Here is a 21,319-nt window from a genome sequence, read left to right on the forward strand (position 1 = left end):
AAATTTCATGCTTTTCTACTGGTAAGACATTACATTTGCCTCATTTTTAAAGACATTGTGGTTTTATTAATATATTATCATGTCAGAGTAAAGACACCAGAGTAAAGACACCAGAGTAAAGACACCAAAGTAAAGATACCAAAGTAAAGACACAAACATATATTAATTTAAGTGTTATTACTTTTCACAAGGCCAATGTTACTTCCTTGCATTTGAAAGAATTCCAACTGGCTCAAATTTCCAGCAACTTTCATACTAAATGATTGCTTTTTGTCAAACCTCCCTTCTAGAGAGGTACACAAGGGTGCCATTAAAAGTAAGATTTGCTGATTGGCCAAAAGAATTGGAACATTTTGGGATCATTACTAGATTTCAACCAATTGGCTGTTGTCTCAACATTACCTGCTTTATGAATAGATCACAACAGCATGCATTTTGTAAAAGTTGGTTGCGAATCGGCTGCAACACTTAAATTACAGAATTTGTATGTAGGTTGGCAACATTTGTCATGTGAAAAGTAAATACATTTGTATAGAAATATCTGCTGGCATCATCCCATTGCCATAGCAATATATGAATAAAGCTTTAGTCTTGAAAATACAGGTGAGCTGTGGCAAAAGTAACATTGCATGACTGTTTTGTATATTTTTATATTGTGTGTTTGGATCATAAGGGTCATTTTGTAAACAATATATTGTACAGCTAATATCTGTCTATGATTGTTGATTATATTTTAAGATAATTATTACTTCTAGGTAAACATGTTTTGATACTTTTTTTCCCTTTAAAATTCCTGCTGTACCTGATATCAGCCATGTTCATTTTTAAAATTTAAGTAAAAGACCTGACCTTGTTTACAACTTAGAATGTTCTTGAAATGAAATTGTTACCCTCATCCTTTCCCATTTATTGTGTCTTAGATTTTTATATTAAGGTTGTTTATATCAGAATGATTTATTCTTATCCTAACAGCTGTAATGAAATCAGTCTTTTTAGTTGTGTTATCTGAGAGGATTTTGTTATTTAAATTATTCATTGGAATTACTAAGTGCTCATTGATAATTTTGGACTGAATCACTATTTTGGGATGATTGTGAATTCATTCTAGGACATTATGGATTATGTAATTGTGATACAGCAAGATTGTTATCACGTAAGCACATTTAAAACTTGGCACATCAGCACATCTAAAACTTGGCACATCAGCATATTTAGGATTGGGATTCATTTGGAACAATACTGAAATTCAATTAGAACCCTCTATGCTGGATTTGTGATAGAACCTTTTGGACTGTTTTGGATTTAATTCACAAACTGCAAGTTCCTTTTAAATTTTCACTTTACATTCCAAGGAAATACATTTGTTGAATTGTTACTAAACTTGTTGCTTTCACTCTTTTCTGTTACTTAGTTTAAGACCAATGAGCTGTAACAGTGACCATATTAAGAATCATAAATTTTGATGTTCTCTGTTGAATCTTCTGGTACATCTAACTTGTGCAGTTGTGTGATAGTTCATTGAAAGGGAATATTTCTCCGCATCGGAATGATGCCTAAATTAGTGATGCAAACACCGTTAAGAAATCGAGGACTAAGTGTAAAATTTAATATGTTCATAATATATTTACACATTTGTTAGTATCAAGCTTACATTTGGTACCAGTGTAAAAAGAAAGAAAAGTTATTTTCTTTTCAACACATTCTAGATTCACAATGAGTAGTCAGATTAGGCATAATTTAGGCATAGTTATTTATAATTTATGTATGCCATGTGCTAATTGATGTTGAACTTTGGCAGTTGCTGAGGGTACAAAATACACCAAGAATTATTTGCCAAATGCAAATCTGTAAAATGTTTTCCTATGGCCCAGTCAATTTCACCCAGTTGAATGAGTGGACAAGAGCTTTTCATGTGCCCTGATTTCTGCTGGCTGCATAATAATTACTTTGCCTGTGTATTATATGTGTGAGATAGGATATGAGGACCAGTGTGAGATGAGATATTAGGACCAGTGTGAGATGATATACAAGGATACATGTGAGGTGGGATATGAGGACCAGTGTGAGATGGGATATGAGGACCAGTGTGAGACGGGATATGATGACCAGTGTGAGACAGGATATGAGGACCAGTGTGAGATGAGATATGAGGACCAGTGTGAGATGGGATATGAGGACCAGTGTGAGATGGGATATGAGGATCAGTGTGAGGTGGGATATGAGGACCAGTGTGAGACAGGATATGAGGACCAGTGTGAGATGGGATATGAGGACAAGTGTGAGACAAGATATGAGGACCAGTGTGAGATGGGATATGAGGATCAGTGTGAGATGTGATATGAGGACCAGTGTGAGGTGGGATATGAGGACCAGTATGAGACGGGATATGAGGACCAGTGTGAGATGGGATATGAGGACCAGTGCTTTGAAGTATCATTAATGTCTCCGAATTGATATAAATCACTGTGGCTCTTCCTGAAGCAAAAATATATTACTGCATACAAAAATGTAATTTTGCATACAAAATGTATTACTGTGTACAATTTTGTTCACTAACTTGTACATTTATTCAGAAATTGATACCCAATATGGCAAATAATTTGATGTTGTTTATTTGAAAAGAATACAGATTTAAAAAGAAAATCTTATTTTGATATACTGTTTTATGTATTTATTTAGTACTGGTATTAAAATCAAGACAGTTTTATTTCAGTCCCAACTAGTACACCCAAAAATGACCAGAATTGTGAGAGGAAGGGATCAATCACGCCTCTCATACAATTACTTGAGAATGAGCCTGTACACAAGACACCCCAAGACACTTCTCTTGATTCCAAGAAAAAGAAGAGAATCAGCCTGGGTTCCATTTCTAAGATGTTCACAAAGGGGCGCTCCAGAAGGTCATTAGCATTACCACCAGAAGAGGATGGTAAGCTGTATAACTAAATTACTTTTTCTTTGGGCATCATTAAAAGATCATTAATGTGCAAAGAAATTCAAACATATTTTTGTGGGACTGCTTTGTTGCAGTGCTCTCCTCTATATCATGCTGTTCATGGGGTAATCCTTTGAAACAGTGCTATGATCTCTGTATCATGCTGTTCATGGGGTAATCCTTTGATACAGTGCTTCCATCTCTATATCATGCTGTTCATGGGGTAATCCTTTGATACAGTGCTCCTATCTCTATATCATGCTGTTCATGGGGTAATCCTTTGATACAGTGCTCCTATCTCTATATCATGCTGTTCATGGGGTAATCTTTTGATACAGAGCTCCTATCTCTATATCATGCTGTTCATGGGGTAATCCTTTGATACAGTGCTCCTATCTCTATATCATGCTGTTCATGGGGTAATCCTTTGATACAGTACTCCTATCTCTATATCATGCTGTTCATGGGGTAATCCTTTGATACAGTGCTCCCATCTCTATATCATGATGTTCATGGGGTAATCCTTTGATACAGTGCTCCCATCTCTATATCATGCTGTTCATGGGGTAATCCTTTGATACAGTGCTCCTATCTCAATAAAACTGTTCATATGAGACATAAAATTGATTTGATTTGCACTATAATGGCACTAAATCTGAGTTGTGTTACCCAAAACATTGCAATAGCCTACAAAATCCCCCAAATATGGTATTTAATTCTTTATGACCTCTCTTGCTAATGTATGAACAATGTGCCCTGTTCCCCTCCATGATGATGTTTGATGATCACTTCATGTCCTTAATGGTGAAATTTAGGAATTTCCTCAATCCAGGTATGGCATTCTTAAGTTCAGCCTAATGTTAATGAAAATTAGAAGAGTATTGTCCTAAATCATAATGAAATTTTAAACATATGGGAATTTTAAATGATAATAGCATATTAAAAACTGGGCACATTATTTACAAAAATATTAGACAGTGTTGTTGACAGTTCTAGAATGTTGAAAATTATAATTAAAAGTTCAGATTTTTAGTTTTTGGGTCTTAGTGCAGGGGATTCGCTTAGTGATTTCTGACCCACCCTATATCAGAGTTAACTTAGATTTTAACCAGGTAAACACAGAAAGTGAGAATGCACAACATTTCTAAATGTAATCTTTCTGCTGTTGCTAAATTGCTGGCTGATTTTGATCTTTTCAACAGCAAAACTAGTGGACTCCTCCTCTCTTTTGATTGATGACACCATATCTGAGACCATTGCTAACAGAGACGATTCACATGCACATCAGTCTCAATGGCAAACTAATGACATAGACTGGTCTCCTGTCAAACCTGATGAAATCAATAGCTTTTCTGAGTTTAAATATCATGGGTGTCTCTCCGTGTCATGCTTACGAGGATTATTTAAAAATAGAAGCATCACTCATGGACAAATAGTCAAACAAACAATATAGATATACATAACACCTCCTCTCATAAAGAAAAGCAATGTTTATGCAATAAAGATATCTTTTAAATATTAGACATACATATGACAATATAATGTTACAATTGCAATGTAAGATGTCTTATGAATGACACAGATGTATACAAACTTAAGCAATATAGCACTATAGTACACTGCAATGGGATCATCTTTTCCCTTGATATGCCTAATGTCCATGTTGTATTCCTGAATCATAAAACTCTGCTTTAACAATCTCCAATTTTTGTTTTTCACTATGTTAATGAAAGGTTTTGTGATCAATAAATACATTAATCAGAGCTGAACCAATTCTATAGACTTCAAAGTGGGGGCCCTGAGTGGCCGAGTGGTCTAAAGTGCTCTCATCGCAGATCACTGCCATCTCACCGCTGTCTGTGTGGGTTCAAATCTCGGTCTTGGCCAATGTGGATATGTGAGAAAGCTTGCCGGTAGCTTCTCGTGGGTCGGTGGTTCTTTCTGGGGTATTCTCTGGTTCTTCCTCCACGATAAATACTGGCTGCCATGTATAGCCTATCTTGTGCTGAAAAATGGCATTGAACTCTATAACAACAACAACAACAAAAAGACTTCAAAGTGTTGTAAAGTGACTATTAAAGCCAAACATTCCATCTTGATTATTGTATAATTTCTCTGGTGCTTGTTTATTTGTTTTAGAGAAACAGAATACTGGATCATGATCCACACCATTGTTGTCTTCTTGAATCAAATCAATACTCCAACAAATCCTACATCACTTACGTCAACAGACTTTTTCAATGATTGGACAAAATTTAGAGCTGAAAGAAGCACTGCATTCTTAAGTATTGCCTTTAATTTATCAAAAGTACCCATGCAGTTGTCAGATCATTGAAATTTGGTCTTCTAACTCAACAAATTGGTCAGGGGTTCAGTAATTATGGAAAAATGTCAGATAAATTTTCAACAATATCCAGTTGTACCCAAATATTCATTCATTTGTTCCTTGCTGATAAGCTGAGAATTCAGCGATAGGCTTAAATATAACATATACAGGTTTAACTTGACTCTGTCCCACCATATGACCTAAAAATGTAACACAAGCACCACAGAACTCAGTTTTACTCAAATTAATTGTCAAATTTGTATCACTGAGTTGATGAAAGAATTTCTAAATGATTTCCGAATGAAATAATTATTAAAAAAACCAGCAACATTATTACACAGTTGGACCAACTTATACAGAAAGAATTCTGGAATCTTTTCAATATTGCATAAAGGATGCCATCATATATGAATGATGACAGCAAAATGGAAAAACTATAAACAGTTGTTTTAATAACAGATAGAGTCAACAGTCTTGGAAGAATGCCAGAATCTTGACCAACTTGACTTGCATTTGCTTATTAGGTAAATGTTAGGTGGACATGTTATCTTGGGACCACTTAAGCCTCATGTTTTGTTATAAATGAATAAAATTGTAAAATGAAAATACTTTCCATTGATTGATTTCAGAGCTCCCAGCTAATACAAGGATAACTCTACTAAATCCTGACAATTACCAGGAGAAACTAAAGCTGGTGGAGCAGTCTAACACAAGTCATGTGACTACTTGGAAGGCAAATCATGTGCTAGCCTGGTTGGAGATTGTCCTAAACATGCCCATGTATGGCAAAAAGTGTGCAGCTAACATTAAAAGTGGCAAGGTGAGTTGTCATAGAATATCAGTATGTATATTATGCTAGCTGGCACATTTTTAAATGAATTGGACTTGTCTACCATGTTCGTGATGGCTTTAGATAAAACATACATGCCATGTTGTTTGTTCATTCAGCAAGAATACTTGGGTTAAATTATTTTGATAATGACCATATTATGGAACACTGTGACAGTTTTATATCATTTGTTGTTGTTATATTAAGTGGTTTCTTCATTGTATACAGTAGATTCTCATTATTTGTAGTGCTTTTGCTATTACAGTAAAACCTGTCTTGAGCAACGCCTACTTTGAGCAGCCACCCATCATTTATGACCACAATCATGATGCATAATTTGATCAATTTTATTTTATAAATGCACTACAGTGAACAACCACATGCAGAACATGAGCAGTGACCATGATTTGTTTGCAAAATAGGCATTTTGACATTGCTTATATATGAACAAGCCCACATGAGAGAAAATGGCCTGATAAGCATGACACCATGCCAGCATCTAGTTTTTGTAAATTTTATATTTGTGGAAGATGGAAATAAATCCAGCAATAACTGCCACTATAATACAAGTTCCTTTTTCACAGAAACAAACTCATTCACAAGTTAGTAGATCAGAGTTTGTGTATAAAACAAGGTCTTTCATGTGATTAAAAAGACATAAATTACCTCACTACTTGTTTTAAATGAGGAAAATTATGTGTACTGTATATACTCCTGAACTGTACATGTGTACTGTATGTACTCGTGTACTGTATATACTCCTGAACTGTACATGTGTACTGTATGTACTCGTGTACTGTATATACTCCTGAACTGTACATGTGTACTGTATGTACTCGTGTACTGTATATACTCCTGAACTGTACATGTGTACTGTATGTACTCGTGTACTGTATATACTCCTGAACTGTACATGTGTACTGTATGTACTCATGTACTGTATATACTCATATACCATATATGTAAGAGTTTAACGTTGTTTTTTCTGAGTTTATCGTGGTATAAACTGTCAATTGCCGATTCACACAGCACTTGGTATTGTCCTGCTTGATCGTAATAAGTCATCATAATACCAGTCCTTCAACCAATGGAAGCCAAATTTATTCAATTATTTTAAAAAAAAAATGTAAGAATGTTGTTTTCCTTTAATGCTTACTTCATGTCTGTCTTTACTGGCAGTGTTTATCTTATGCTGTACACGTGACTCTATTTATAGAAGTGGAAAAGTAGTTCTCCTTACAGTTCATACAGAAATGAACGCAATTCATTTTGATCATGTGTAACATTCTGACCAATGGATATGTTACTTTCCTGTACCAGCCACTGGCATTGCAATTATATACTCATGTACTGTGTATATTTATGTACTGCATATACTCATGTACTGTATATACTCATGTACTTTATGTACTCATGTACTGTATGTACTCATGTCTGTATATTCTCATATACCATATATATACTCATGTACTGTGTATATTCATGTACTGTATGTATTCATGTACTGTACATATTTGAACTGTATGTACTCGTGTACTGTATGTACTCATGTACTGTATATACTCATATACCATATATATACTCATTTACTATGTATATTCATGTACTGCATGTATTCATGTACTGTATGTACTCATGTACTGTATATACTCATATACCAAAGATATTTACTCATGTACTGTATATACCCATGTGCTGTATATACTCCTGTATTGAATATATTCACTGGTAAATTTGGTACAACTTCAAAGAACATAAACCTTGATTGGCCATTTCATTATGTGCTGGCAGATCAGGATATATGTTCTATTGATTGCTCCTACCAAATTGAATAGACTTAGATGTACTATCACATTATATACTGACAGATCTGGGTCTATGCAGTTTCTAGCTGGTTCTTCCTAAATGTATATATGTACAGTAACTCTAGCTAACCCCACTCAGAGTGAAATTATAGAAAATCTATTTTTGGGGTAAACTTGAGCAGTTTTATTTACTGAGACATTTTAGTAACCAAAGGCAATGTATTCCAAATGAGTTTCTGGGCAGTCATTGACAAGTAGAGTTACAAAAGTTATTTCTGTTCTCATCTCATCCAGCAGACTAGATCTGCATACTCTAGATAACGAGTCATCACTTTAACAAGTTGCTGTTATTTTGTTCTCACATAGTTTTTATTATTTCTTTAAATTTGATAAAAGATACAATGTGTCAGTTAAATTTAGTCGATATACCTATATATACCTATATATCTAACATAATGGATGGACTTGCTATTTATTTTTTGTTCCAGTCTGCCAAGAAATTATCTTGAACTGGAATGGGGGGGCTGGCATCAGTTTTGCATGCTGATTATCACTATGCCATTCACAGGTGAGATCCATGCTCCATGATAACCTTTCGGTATGAACTTTTGAAAAATGTAATGAAATAAGATACTTTTTCATTTGACAGGTGCTTCTTGGTCTAAGTGATTTTGAGCTGGCCTCAGCACTAGATATTAAGAATCCAATGCACAGAAAGAAACTACGCCTAGCAATTGAAGAGCTTCGAAACCCACAGCAGTGGTAAGAAATTCGGAAATGTTGTATTTAGGACTTCACATATATTTTGCTTGCTCTGTTTTTCAATCTTTCACACAATATGTTAAAGCATGCATTTATGTCCCATTATAATTTGGTACATGGGGTCCATAAATGCCATCCTCATTATGTACCAAACTGTAGCATAGTGAAAATGATAGAAAATTATATGAGTGCATGTTGTTTGTGTTAAGAGATGGAGGATGGGTTGACTGGCATTTTCTCTGTTGGGATTGGATATTGCACTCTGGGCTGCAATGAAACCCTTAAATGGCCAGTTTTGCTTGACAAGTACCAGAGACTTCCTTAATGTAGGCCATCACTTATTTGCACCAGGATAGCAAAAGATGACAGAGAATAGTGGCATGTACCTAAGATATGTCACTTTGCTAATCCTTTGTGATCTGTTGTTGTCCTGATGTTGGGAAACAATAACCTATAATGCCTAGTCTTTTGTATGACCAGTAAGGTGTGTTAACAGAGATAAAATAACAGATCTACTGGATTGACCATCCTTAGTGCTTAATACAATTTTACTAGTTGCATGTACTGTCACCAAATACAGTAGTTGTCATAAATTAATTATACTAGTGGCTCATTAGAGACACTGATAATTTTTTGTGTGTGCAAGAAACTATTAGGAATTACAATATCTGCTATCGACTGAATACAGTAGTGGATTCTTAGAGTCAAAGGCTGACTGTAGAAACACATTTTGTCTTAACTGACTTAAAATACTTTCTGGCTAACTGTAGACATACAATTTGGCTGACTGTAGGGACACATTTTGCCTAAATGTAGAAACATATTTTTGCTGACTGTAGAAGTACAATTTGGCTGACTGTAAAGACATTTTGGCTAATTGTAGAAACATTTTTGCTGAGTGTAGAAATACAGTTTGGCTGACTGCAAAGACACATTTTGGCTAATTGTAGAAACACTTTAGCTGACTATAGAAATACAATTTGGCTGACTGTAAAGACACATTTTTGCTAACTGTAGAAACATATTTGTGCTGACTGTAGAAATACAACTTGGCTGACTGTAAAGACAGATTGTTGCTAATTGTAGAAACATATTTTCGCTGACTGTAAAAATACATTTTGGCTGTCTGAAGGTGCACATTTTGGCTAATTGTAGAAACATATTTTCGTTGTCCAAATCAAATACAGTGGATTTCATATACATTTTTCAGCTGATGGCTGTTGTAATCTATCTAAAATTTAAAAAAAATAATGTTTATAATTTTGGTCACAGAATCCATATTGTTGCCACATTAAATCTGAAACTACTTTTAGTGTAATGTATCTAATAATACTTAGATAATGGGGGAGAGTTGTATTATTAAATACATTGCTTTTAGTGTAATGTATCTGATAATACTAAGATAATGGGGGAGAGTTGTATTATTAAATACATTTTTAGTTTCTTGTGCATCAGGAAGACAAATGTAGCAGTAGATTTAAATGAAGGCATATTTTGCTTTGTCCGTATCAGACTCAGCTGAGAGGAAGGCTTATGTTTCAATGGTCATAAATAAAGGATAAAACAGTCCTTAACTTTCATTTAGTTTTTCAAAAAATGATTCCTTCTCAGTGCAATACGAAACATTTGAGAGGACTTTACCTATTTCTTCTGCTTGGGAAGGGTGCTTCAGAATTACAGTAAATGGTTATGCCATAAGGAAAGCTACTGAAAAGTTACATTAAATGATTATGCCAAATAGAAGGGCACTGCATAGTTACAACAAATGGTTATGCCATAAGGGAAGGCATTGCATCTAGGTTACTATAAATGGTTCTGCCATAAGGAAAGGCACTCCATAGCTACAACAAAGAGTCTGAAGGGGTGGAGAGGAGTGGACTTATAGGAATTTGGAAAATGCAATAAGAAGTGTGGGGGTATTTATGGTGAACTTTTTCTGACTTATATTACAGCAATGTTTGTTTTGTTTCATTTTCAGTTCATATCCTAAAGCATCACAACTAGACCACACATGGGTTGCAGATAAATGGATGAGTGACCTTGGGCTACCACAATACAAATCTTTGTTTGAAAATAATCTAGTCGATGGACGCATGCTCAATCACCTGTCTCGAAAGGACATGGAGAAATATTTTGGAATTCATCGCAAGTTCCATCAGGCCAGCATTCTCCATGCTGTAGAACTGTTGCATAGGCTGGGTTTTGATAAAGAGGTAAATTTGATAATGCCATATGATATATTTTAACCATTTACTTCTGAAGGAAAGATGAAATAAAATTACAGCCTGAGGATAGGAGGTGGACATGAAGATGGGAATTTAAGTTATCTTAGGACAAACATATACATACATATGTATTTACATACTTAGACACACATGACTGATTGCGTGCTTGCTTACTGTAACTTTAACATACATAGATATACATTGTTGATTGCATGCTTTCTTACTGTATTTTTTGGTGATGACCCCTCTCCAGGGTGCAAGTCATATGACCATTTTTGATAAAATATTTTGTAGAAGAAAAACAATGTATTGCCACTAGCAGTAGTAAGGCTTTATTATATTTAGACAATGTTTCACTTAGGCCTGAGACTTTGTCAGCCTTGCACTTAGGCCTTAGACTTGATCAGCCTTGTAGTTAGGCCTGAGACTTGGACAACCTTGCACTTAGGCATGAGACTAAGACATTTTTGCACTTAGGCCTAAGACTTAAGGCCTAAGACTTAAACAATCTTGCACTTAAGCCTGAGGCTTAGACAGCCTTGCACTTAGGCCTGAGACTTTACCTCTCCCATCTTTTTGACTGACAGATCTGAAGTTGATAAAACATCAGGTTGCCACCCATTGCAATTCTCTTAACTGTTAACCAGTCAAATTTCATGATGGTAGACAATTCATGAGAACATATACATGTGACAGAAAAAGTTAGCTTGGGACAAATCAGGAGATTTGTAAAACTTTGTGACTTTTGACTTGCAAAGAGGGAGGATTTTCAATGCGAATGGTGAATTTTCATTGTGGCACAAGTCTGTAACTTCCTTACCCAAATGAGCATCTAAAGCATGGGTCACTGTGTGATGAGCTTTGTCCATTTGTCAGTGGTGCAGACAAGCCAGTAAGACATTTATTGCTAGTACAGTCATAATGGAAAGATGGGGTGGGGTGGTCAGTACTGCACTGGTAAGAGCTAAAATCAATTTTCATCAATGTTTGTATTAGAACATTTGTGCAATTATGAGTCAGGGTTCATTATTTTGACTCTATCAGGAAAATGATCTGCTTCCTTAAACAGTAAATTATGTTTGGCTATAAAGTTGGTAAACGGTTTCTAGACTGGTATATTTTGACCCACATTTATTGATGCTTTAATGCTGCATGATGCCACCATAGTAGATTTCAAAATCCGCTTTACAGACAGGGCATCATGGCATATTTATATTCTTTAAACTTGGTTGAAACCACTGTAATTCACTGCAGTTCAAACCACTGTAATTCACTGCAATTCAAACCATTTTAATTCCATCCATCATTGAATTTCATATGATATTTCAATTGTCCGTCATTTTTACAGTCATATGCAAGCTGAAAGTCAGTAGTGAAATTATTGCTTTGTCATGGTGGATAAAAAAAATTAAGGTTGGTGGTTATTTCAGGTCAGTGATTTAATTTATAGATATATTAAAGTGAACAGAATACAAAAATATTTCGAGTGTAAATTTGGGAGAGAAAGACTTAAATGCATATTTTATGATTTTGTTTGAATAAAGTACATAAAACAATCTTTACAATTTCAACAACAACAACAATACAATATCATAATAATAATAATAATAATAATAATATTTGGAGTTAGTCATTTGTTTAAAAACCAATTCAGCAAGGTGAACCTGCGGACAGAGGTAATATGTGTACAACAACCAATGTTGTCTTTTCCAATGGGTGGATCCTTTTGATGGTTTGACTGTATTGAGAAAGTAATGCAGATTTAAAAAAACAGAAGCAATTCTCCTAATATTTGGATATGTCTTGACTTTTGTCCACAGAAATAAACTTTAGACTAATTCCAAGCTCCTAATAACATTGATCAGGCTAAGAATGACTTGGAGGTTTCTTATTGCAACATAATTGCCATCTTTCTATGGACACTCCAGAAGGGATGCTTGTGTTTTACTTACACTTTCTCATTAAGATCAGTTATTCTGATTAAGAGGCGAGTATTGCTGAATACTGGAATTATTTTCAAATCTATAACTGTCACTCTGTATTTTCATTTTCTGTAAAATCTGTTTACATACATGGCAACCAGTATATCTGATAGATGAAGAACCTGGGATGACCCCAGGAAGAACTACCAATTACTGGAAAGCTACTGGCAAGTGTTCCCACCTTGACTGAGCTGAAACCTGAACTCGTGGACAGAGCTGAGATGAGTGACCAGTCTGTAAAGTGAGTGCCCAAGATCCACTCAGCCAGAATAAAAAATGGAATATCCCAAGATTTCATGTTTCTCTCTTTTAAATGGTGTATGAGGAGTTATAAAACAATCCATATTGGATTGGTACGATATTATAATAATTCACACCTTGTGTTTGAAATGTGTGGATATAATGATGTGTGATATGCACCGTCTAAACTGGCATCTATTATATTTTCTGTCAGCCTTAAGAAATGCATATATTAATTAGATGCAAATTGGTTTTACTTCTTATTGTGTTGCTTACTATTATGGTTCACAAATTAATTGTTTTGCCTTGTTTATTTCACAGGTGCTGAATGAAAGACGAGCAAAATGCAAGTCAACAGACACAGACCCTCTAGTGTGGACCAATCAAAGGGTGATGACCTGGGTAGAGAATATAGATCTAGAGGTATGGATACAAGGAGTTACCTCCCTTAGTTTGACTTGCGATTAACTTGCTTTGCTATGCGTCGAGTCATTGTTTCATTATAGCAGAGATTTACCTTGACATGAAAATGATGATGTTCGAAAGTAACTTAATGACAGTAGGTCTTTTGATACTGTAAGTCTTGGGACAAACTTAATTTGTTCAAAAATAATTTTGTATGACCTGTACAAATTGGGGCACAAAATTGTAGAAAGTTTTTCATGTACTCGGGCATGGGACACTTTGATATTTCATTCTTCTTCTGGTTGGTTGGTGTATTATATTGATTGAAATGTCATTTTACATAAAAAATTCTACGCTTATTAAGAGCTATCTTTATGAATTATTAGATAGAAATGTTTAAAATTAATATAATTGTTTAAAAATTAAAACAAATTTAATTTTCCCCTGTTTCATATCATTTCAATCTATTTATAATTTCATGAGTACAGTGTTATAACCATATTAATGGTAAGTTGTTCAGGTATACTACTGTGATTGCTTTAAAATTGTCTAATGTCAGCAGCAATTGCACTTTATGTAACTCTCTTAATTTTTAATCATTGGTACCACTGCACTAAACTTCAGTAATAACTCCAAAATATGGTGGCCAACTTCTGAAATAATGATTTGAAAATATTTGCAATAATCACACGTTAGTAATTTCCACTGATGTAAGTGATGAAAGATAAACACTTTTACTCAGATATCGCAATGATGCTAATATTCTGTAGCATAAGGCAATAATAGGATTATTGTTGTAGAACAAAGGGGTACTGGCATTGATAATACTAATTAAAAGTTTGGACTAAGTATAATGCCTAATCTTTCAAAGCTCTAAGTGCTTTACAATATTAGATAACATAGAAATATATATGACAAAATTACAAAAACAAACACCATGAAATTAAAAAAAAAAGAAACATGCTGACAATAATTAAGGAAGTAAACATTATTAAGTCCTTAAGTCTGTTCTAGTAGTCGAAATAAGTGAGTTTTAAAAATGCTTTTGAACAAGATCACAGTGTCCTTGTGTCTAAGAACTATGGGCAATTCATTCCACATAGCTGAACCCTGGTATGCAAAAAGAACATTGTCAGTATGACTTCTTTTTAAGATTGGGAAAAATTAAAATGCGAATGTCGGAAGAAGAACTTAAGTTCCTAGATTGGGTGTGCACATGGGTGAGGTCGCAATTGGTGAGACACCAGATATTGATCTGTGAAATTTGAGAGCAGCTGAGTATATAGAATAAAGAGAATGGCACTGAGAAAAGAGCTTTGCGGAACACCTAGCATAGATCAGCTGAGTGTATAGAATGAAGAGAATGGCACTGAGAAGAGAGCTTTGCGGAACACCTAGCATAGATCAGCTGAGTGTATAGAATAAAGAGAATGGCACTGAGAAGAGAGCTTTGTGGAACACCTAGCATAGATCAGCTGAGTGTATAGAATAAAGAGAATGGCACTGAGAAGAGAGTTTTGCGGAACACCTAGCATAGATCAGCTGAGTGTATAGAATGAAGAGAATGGCACTGAGAAGAGAGCTTTGTGGAACACTTAGCATAGATCAGCAGGGCTAGAATGTTTGTCATTTATGGACACAATTTGTGTTCTGTTGACTATGTAGGACTTCAGCTATAGAAAGGCTGTATCATGAATACCAAATATATAATGTAGATGGTAAGTAATATATCATGATCTATTGTGTGAAATGCCACAGACAAGTCAAGGAGGGTGAGTACTGTAATCTTTCCACTGTCCAAAGCAGAGAGGTCATTAATTATTCTCAGAAGGGCCATTTCAGTACTATGATGAAGGGAATAGGCAGACTGGACATTACTAAAATGACTATTTAAATTCAGATGTGTTACAAGCTGGGATAAAACAACTTTTTCTAAGATTTTTGAAATTAATGAAGTGTTGAAACAGGTCAGTAGCTTTTTAAATCATTTGGGTCAAGTGTCAGTTTCTTCAACTGAGGGTTAACAATGGGAGTTTTGAAAAATGATGGAAATTCCCTGGTTGATCTTCTGTCTTTACCCAAGCCAGTTTCAGGGATTAAACATTTAACTGGCCTGGATTTCTGTCAGAAAACAAAAGATGAGTCCACAAATTATAATCAAAAGGAGCTGCTGAAACTACTGGCATGCCAAAATCAAAAGTGGAGTGAAAGCACAAAGCTAAATTTGATCGATGATGATTTGGGCAGTTGTTTTTCAGAATTTTAACAAATATTATGGTCATTCCATAATGAATAAATGACAGTTATTTGAGTTTATACTGGTTATGTACCTAATAAATTTATAAATATTCATTAAATATGTGTCTCTTATTATCTATTACATCACATTGTAGGATTGCTAATTTCACTGAAAAATAGTAAATCTTGCATGCATTAAACAAAGTAACTAAAACAGCAATGAACTTATATCTGTGTGTTTTGGTAGAATGAAGGTTGGCATGCACCTTTATATTGGTAACACCTTGCATTAGTTTAGTATTTAGCATTCCATTCCATTTAATGGAATTAAAATCTCTAGATTGGCTGTCATCATTGCTTTGCTTCCCACACCATTATTGTACCAAGGATTGTTGAATTAAACCAAATTTGGAATGGAGATTTATATTGACAAGACCTTGTAATATATGGAATTTCTAGCATTCTCCTTTATCATTTTTATGATACCTTGCTACAAATAGAATTTCTGTGATTCTACATTATCATTTGGATGAGTTTTAACCTTGACTGCCTATCCTTCTGAATTCTCTCTTTATAGCATTTTGTGACCAGGGAATATTGAATTTTGGCCAATTTTAATATGCAGGTTTTCATTGATAGGACCTTGAAGATGTTTTCATAACTGTGAGGTGGTCTTCTGGAAATGATATTCTTGTTGTACTTGATATCATTTAATTTGCATAACTACAATAAAACTCATTAAAAGGATGAAAAAATTGGTTCAGCATTTCAGCTTGTGAGAGTACTAAGAGATGGACCCAAATAAACAAAGATAATTGTTTTGGAGTCCATTAGAAAGAAGAGGTTGTGCACTAGCAAGAACCTATAGTACAGCCACATTTCTCCTTATTAAAGTTATTCATTTCCAAACTAATCTCTATCCCAACCAGCCATTCCCCCATCCCCTACCCACTCCACGCATCTTGTCAGATGCTCAGCAGATATATAAAATTTCTAGCATGGTTCATGGTGTAATACAGGATAAGTTGCTGTCATTAAGTTTTTGTGAGTTCACTGAATTTTAAAATTTCATGACTAAAAGTATTTCTGAAACAATCATTTACTAATAATGAACAAGTTTAGTAAAACTTTGGGGAATGTATCTTCCTTGCCAAGTTTTTGTTGTCTCTAAAACTGTTCCATTTAACATTTCAAAAGAGATTTGTTCCATTTAACATTAGAAAAGAGATTTGTTCCATTTAACGTTATGAGAGATTTATTCCATGTAATATTATGAAAGAGATTTGTTCCATTTAATGTTATGAAAGAGACTTGTTCCATTTAACATTATGAAAGAGATTTGTTCCATTTAACATTATGAAAGAGATTTGTTCCATGTAACATTAGAAAAGAGATTTGTTCCATTTAACATTATGAAAGAGATTTGTTCCATTTAACTTTAGAAAAGAGATTTGTTCCATTTAACATTATGAAAGAGATTTGTTCCATTTTGCGTTATGAAAGAGATTTGTTCCATTTAACATTATGAAAGAGATTTGTTCCATTTTGCGTTATGAAAGAGATTTGTTCCATTTAACATTATGAAAGAGATTTGTTCCATTTAACATTATGAAAGAGATTTGTTCCATTTAACTTTAGAAAAGAGATTTGTTCCATTTAACATTATGAAAGAGATTTGTTCCATTTTGCGTTATGAAAGAGATTTGTTCCATTTTACATTATGAAAGAGATTTGTTCAGTTAGAGAACACATACTTATAATGTCTATTTTCGTTTTAGGAGTTTGCCTCAAATTTAAAGGAGAGTGGTGTGCATGGTGCATTGATGGTATTGGAACCGTCTTTTACTGCTGATACCTTTGCCACTGCTTTAGGAATTCCACCATCGAAGTGCTTTCTGCGCCGACACCTTGCATCTGAATTAGAGTCCCTTATAAAACCAGCCAGGTTTGTATTAATTAGTTATAAAGTCCTTTGTCAGTTATATATCAGAGTAGCTTTAGTCACATATAATAGATGTCCTGTGGGCACATTGAATAGTGTACATCACTGTTTGACTGAAAACATTAGTAAATTAAGTTATTTCGACTTCTTTTAACAGTAATTCGATTACTCATGTAATGTTTTAATGGATATAGTATTTAGTAAAGAACAAGACACTGGTATAAGATTTAGAAAAGCAATGAGTCTGTATTTAGTAAAGAACAAGACACTGGTATAAGATTTAGAAAAGCAATGAGTCTGTATTTAGTAAATAACAAGACACTGGTATAATATTTAGAAAAGCAATGAGTCTGTATTTAGTAAATAACAAGACACTGATATAAGATTAAGTTAAAGCAATGAGTCTGTATTTAGTAAATAATAAGACACTGGTATAAGATTTAGAAAGGCAGTGAGTCTGTATTTAGTAAATAACAAGACACTGGTATAATATTTAGAAAGGCAGTGAGTCTGTATTTAGTAAATAACAAGACACTGGTAAAATATTTAGAAAGGCAGTGAGTCTGTATTTAGTAAATAACAAGACACTGATATAAGATTAAGTTAAAGCAATGAGTCTGTATTTAGTAAATAATAAGACACTGGTATAAGATTTAGAAAGGCAGTGAGTCTGTATTTAGTAAATAACAAGACACTGGTATAAGATTAAGTTAAAGCAATGAGTCTGTATTTAGTAAATAATAAGACACTGGTATAAGATTAAGTTAAAGCAATGAGGCTGTATTTAGTAAATAATAAGACACTGGTATAAGATTTAGAAAGGCAGTGAGTCTGTATTTAGTAAATAACAAGACACTGATATAAGATTAAGTTAAAGCAATGAGTCTGTATTTAGTAAATAATAAGACACTGGTATAAGATTTAGAAAGGCAGTGAGTCTGTATTTAGTAAATAACAAGACACTGGTATAAGATTAAGTTAAAGCAATGAGTCTGTATTTAGTAAATAATAAGGCACTGGTATAAGATTTAGAAAGGCAGTGAGTCTGTATTTAGTAAATAACAAGACACTGATATGAGATTAAGTTAAAGCAATGAGTCTGTATTTAGTAAATAACAAGACACTGATATAAGATTAAGTTAAAGCAATGAGTCTGTATTTAGTAAAGAACAAGACACTAGTATAATATTTAGAAAAGCAATGTGTCTGTATTTAGTAAATAACAAGACACTGATATAAGATTAAGTTAAAGCAATGTGTCTGTATTTAGTAAATAACAAGACACTGGTATAATATTTAGAAAAGCAATGTGTCTGTATTTAGTAAATAACAAGACACTGGTATAATATTTAGAAAAGCAATGTGTCTGTATTTAGTAAATAACAAGACACTGATATAAGATTAAGTTAAAGCAATGTGTCTGTATTTAGTAAATAACAAGACACTGGTATAATATTTAGAAAAGCAATGTGTCTGTATTTAGTAAATAACAAGACACTGGTATAATATTTAGAAAAGCAATGTGTCTGTATTTAGTAAATAACAAGACACTGATATAAGATTAAGTTAAAGCAATGAGTCTGTATTTAGTAAATAACAAGACACTGGTATAAGATTTAGAAAAGCAATGTGTCTGTATTTAGTAAATAACAAGACACTGATATAAGATTAAGTTAAAGCAATGAGTCTGTATTTAGTAAATAACAAGACACTGGTATAAGATTTAGAAAAGCAATGTGTCTGTATTTAGTAAATAACAAGACACTGGTATAATATTTAGAAAAGCAATGTGTCTGTATTTAGTAAATAACAAGACACTGGTATAATATTTAGAAAAGCAATGTGTCTGTATTTAGTAAATAACAAGACACTGATATAAGATTAAGTAAAAGCAATGTGTCTGTATTTAGTAAATAACAAGACACTGGTATAATATTTAGAAAAGCAATGTGTCTGTATTTAGTAAATAACAAGACACTGGTATAATATTTAGAAAAGCAATGTGTCTGTATTTAGTAAATAACAAGACACTGGTATAATATTTAGAAAAGCAATGTGTCTGTATTTAGTAAATAACAAGACACTGATATAAGATTAAGTTAAAGCAATGTGTCTGTATTTAGTAAATAACAAGACACTGGTATAATATTTAGAAAAGCAATGTGTCTGTATTTAGTAAATAACAAGACACTGATATAAGATTAAGTTAAAGCAATGTGTCTGTATTTAGTAAATAACAAGACACTGGTATAATATTTAGAAAAGCAATGTGTCGCTATTTAGTAAATAACAAGACACTGGTATAATATTTAGAAAAGCAATGTGTCTGTATTTAGTAAATAACAAGACACTGGTATAATATTTAGAAAAGCAATGTGTCTGTATTTAGTAAATAACAAGACACTGGTATAATATTTAGAAAAGCAATGTGTCTGTATTTAGTAAATAACAAGACACTGATATAAGATTAAGTTAAAGCAATGAGTCTGTATTTAGTAAATAACAAGACACTGGAATAATATTTAGAAAAGCAATGTGTCTGTATTTAGTAAATAACAAGACACTGGTATAATATTTAGAAAAGCAATGTGTCTGTATTTAGTAAATAACAAGACACTGGTATAATATTTAGAAAAGCAATGTGTCTGTATTTAGTAAATAACAAGACACTGATATAAGATTAAGTTAAAGCAATGAGTCTGTATTTAGTAAATAACAAGACACTGGTATAAGATTTAGAAAAGCAATGTGTCTGTATTTAGTAAATAACAAGACACTGGTATAAGATTAAGTTAAAGCAATGAATCTGTATTTAGTAAATAACAAGACACTGGTATAATATTTAGAAAAGCAATGTGTCTGTATTTAGTAAATAACAAGACACTGGTATAATATTTAGAAAAGCAATGTGTCTGTATTTAGTAAATAACAAGACACTGGTATAATATTTAGAAAAGCAATGTGTCTGTATTTAGTAAATAACAAGACACTGGTATAATATTTAGAAAAGCAATGTGTCTGTATTTAATAAATAACAAGACACTGGTATAATATTTAGAAAAGCAATGTGTCTGTATTTAGTAAATAACAAGACACTGATATAAGATTAAGTTAAAGCAATGAGTCTGTATTTAGTAAATAACAAGACACTGGTATAAGATTTAGAAAAGCAATGTGTCTGTATTTAGTAAATAACAAGACACTGGTATAATATTTAGAAAAGCAATGTGTCTGTATTTAGTAAATAACAAGACACTGGTATAATATTTAGAAAAGCAATGTGTCTGTATTTAGTAAATAACAAGACACTGATATAAGATTAAGTTAAAGCAATGTGTCTGTATTTAGTAAATAACAAGACACTGGTATAATATTTAGAAAAGCAATGTGTCTGTATTTAGTAAATAACAAGACACTGGTATAATATTTAGAAAAGCAATGTGTCTGTATTTAGTAAATAACAAGACACTGATATAAGATTAAGTTAAAGCAATGAGTCTGTATTTAGTAAATAACAAGACACTGGTATAAGATTTAGAAAAGCAATGTGTCTGTATTTAGTAAATAACAAGACACTGGTATAAGATTTAGAAAAGCAATGTGTCTGTATTTAGTAAATAACAAGACACT

The 21,319-nt window shown here is 33.2% G+C and overlaps 1 protein-coding gene across 7 annotated transcripts in view; it reads left to right on the plus strand.

The window, feature by feature from the left end:
- LOC149781745 (kazrin-like) overlaps positions 1 to 21,319 on the plus strand; it is a 196,186-nt gene that overhangs the window by 150,754 nt on the left and 24,113 nt on the right. For all 7 annotated transcript variants that reach the window (XM_089935863.1, XM_089935864.1, XM_089935862.1 and 4 more), the window contains 6 exons: positions 2,714 to 2,929; positions 5,891 to 6,081; positions 8,545 to 8,657; positions 10,636 to 10,870; positions 13,426 to 13,527; positions 17,526 to 17,692. In XM_089935863.1, the coding sequence (XP_089791989.1) occupies positions 2,714 to 2,929; positions 5,891 to 6,081; positions 8,545 to 8,657; positions 10,636 to 10,870; positions 13,426 to 13,527; positions 17,526 to 17,692 (1,024 nt within the window). The remainder of the gene's footprint in view (positions 1 to 2,713; positions 2,930 to 5,890; positions 6,082 to 8,544; positions 8,658 to 10,635; positions 10,871 to 13,425; positions 13,528 to 17,525; positions 17,693 to 21,319) is intronic.

This window comes from Sinohyriopsis cumingii, chromosome 15, assembly GCF_028554795.1.
Source record: "Sinohyriopsis cumingii isolate HCF-2022 chromosome 15, ASM2855479v2, whole genome shotgun sequence".
Lineage (NCBI taxonomy): Eukaryota > Metazoa > Mollusca > Bivalvia > Unionida > Unionidae > Sinohyriopsis > Sinohyriopsis cumingii.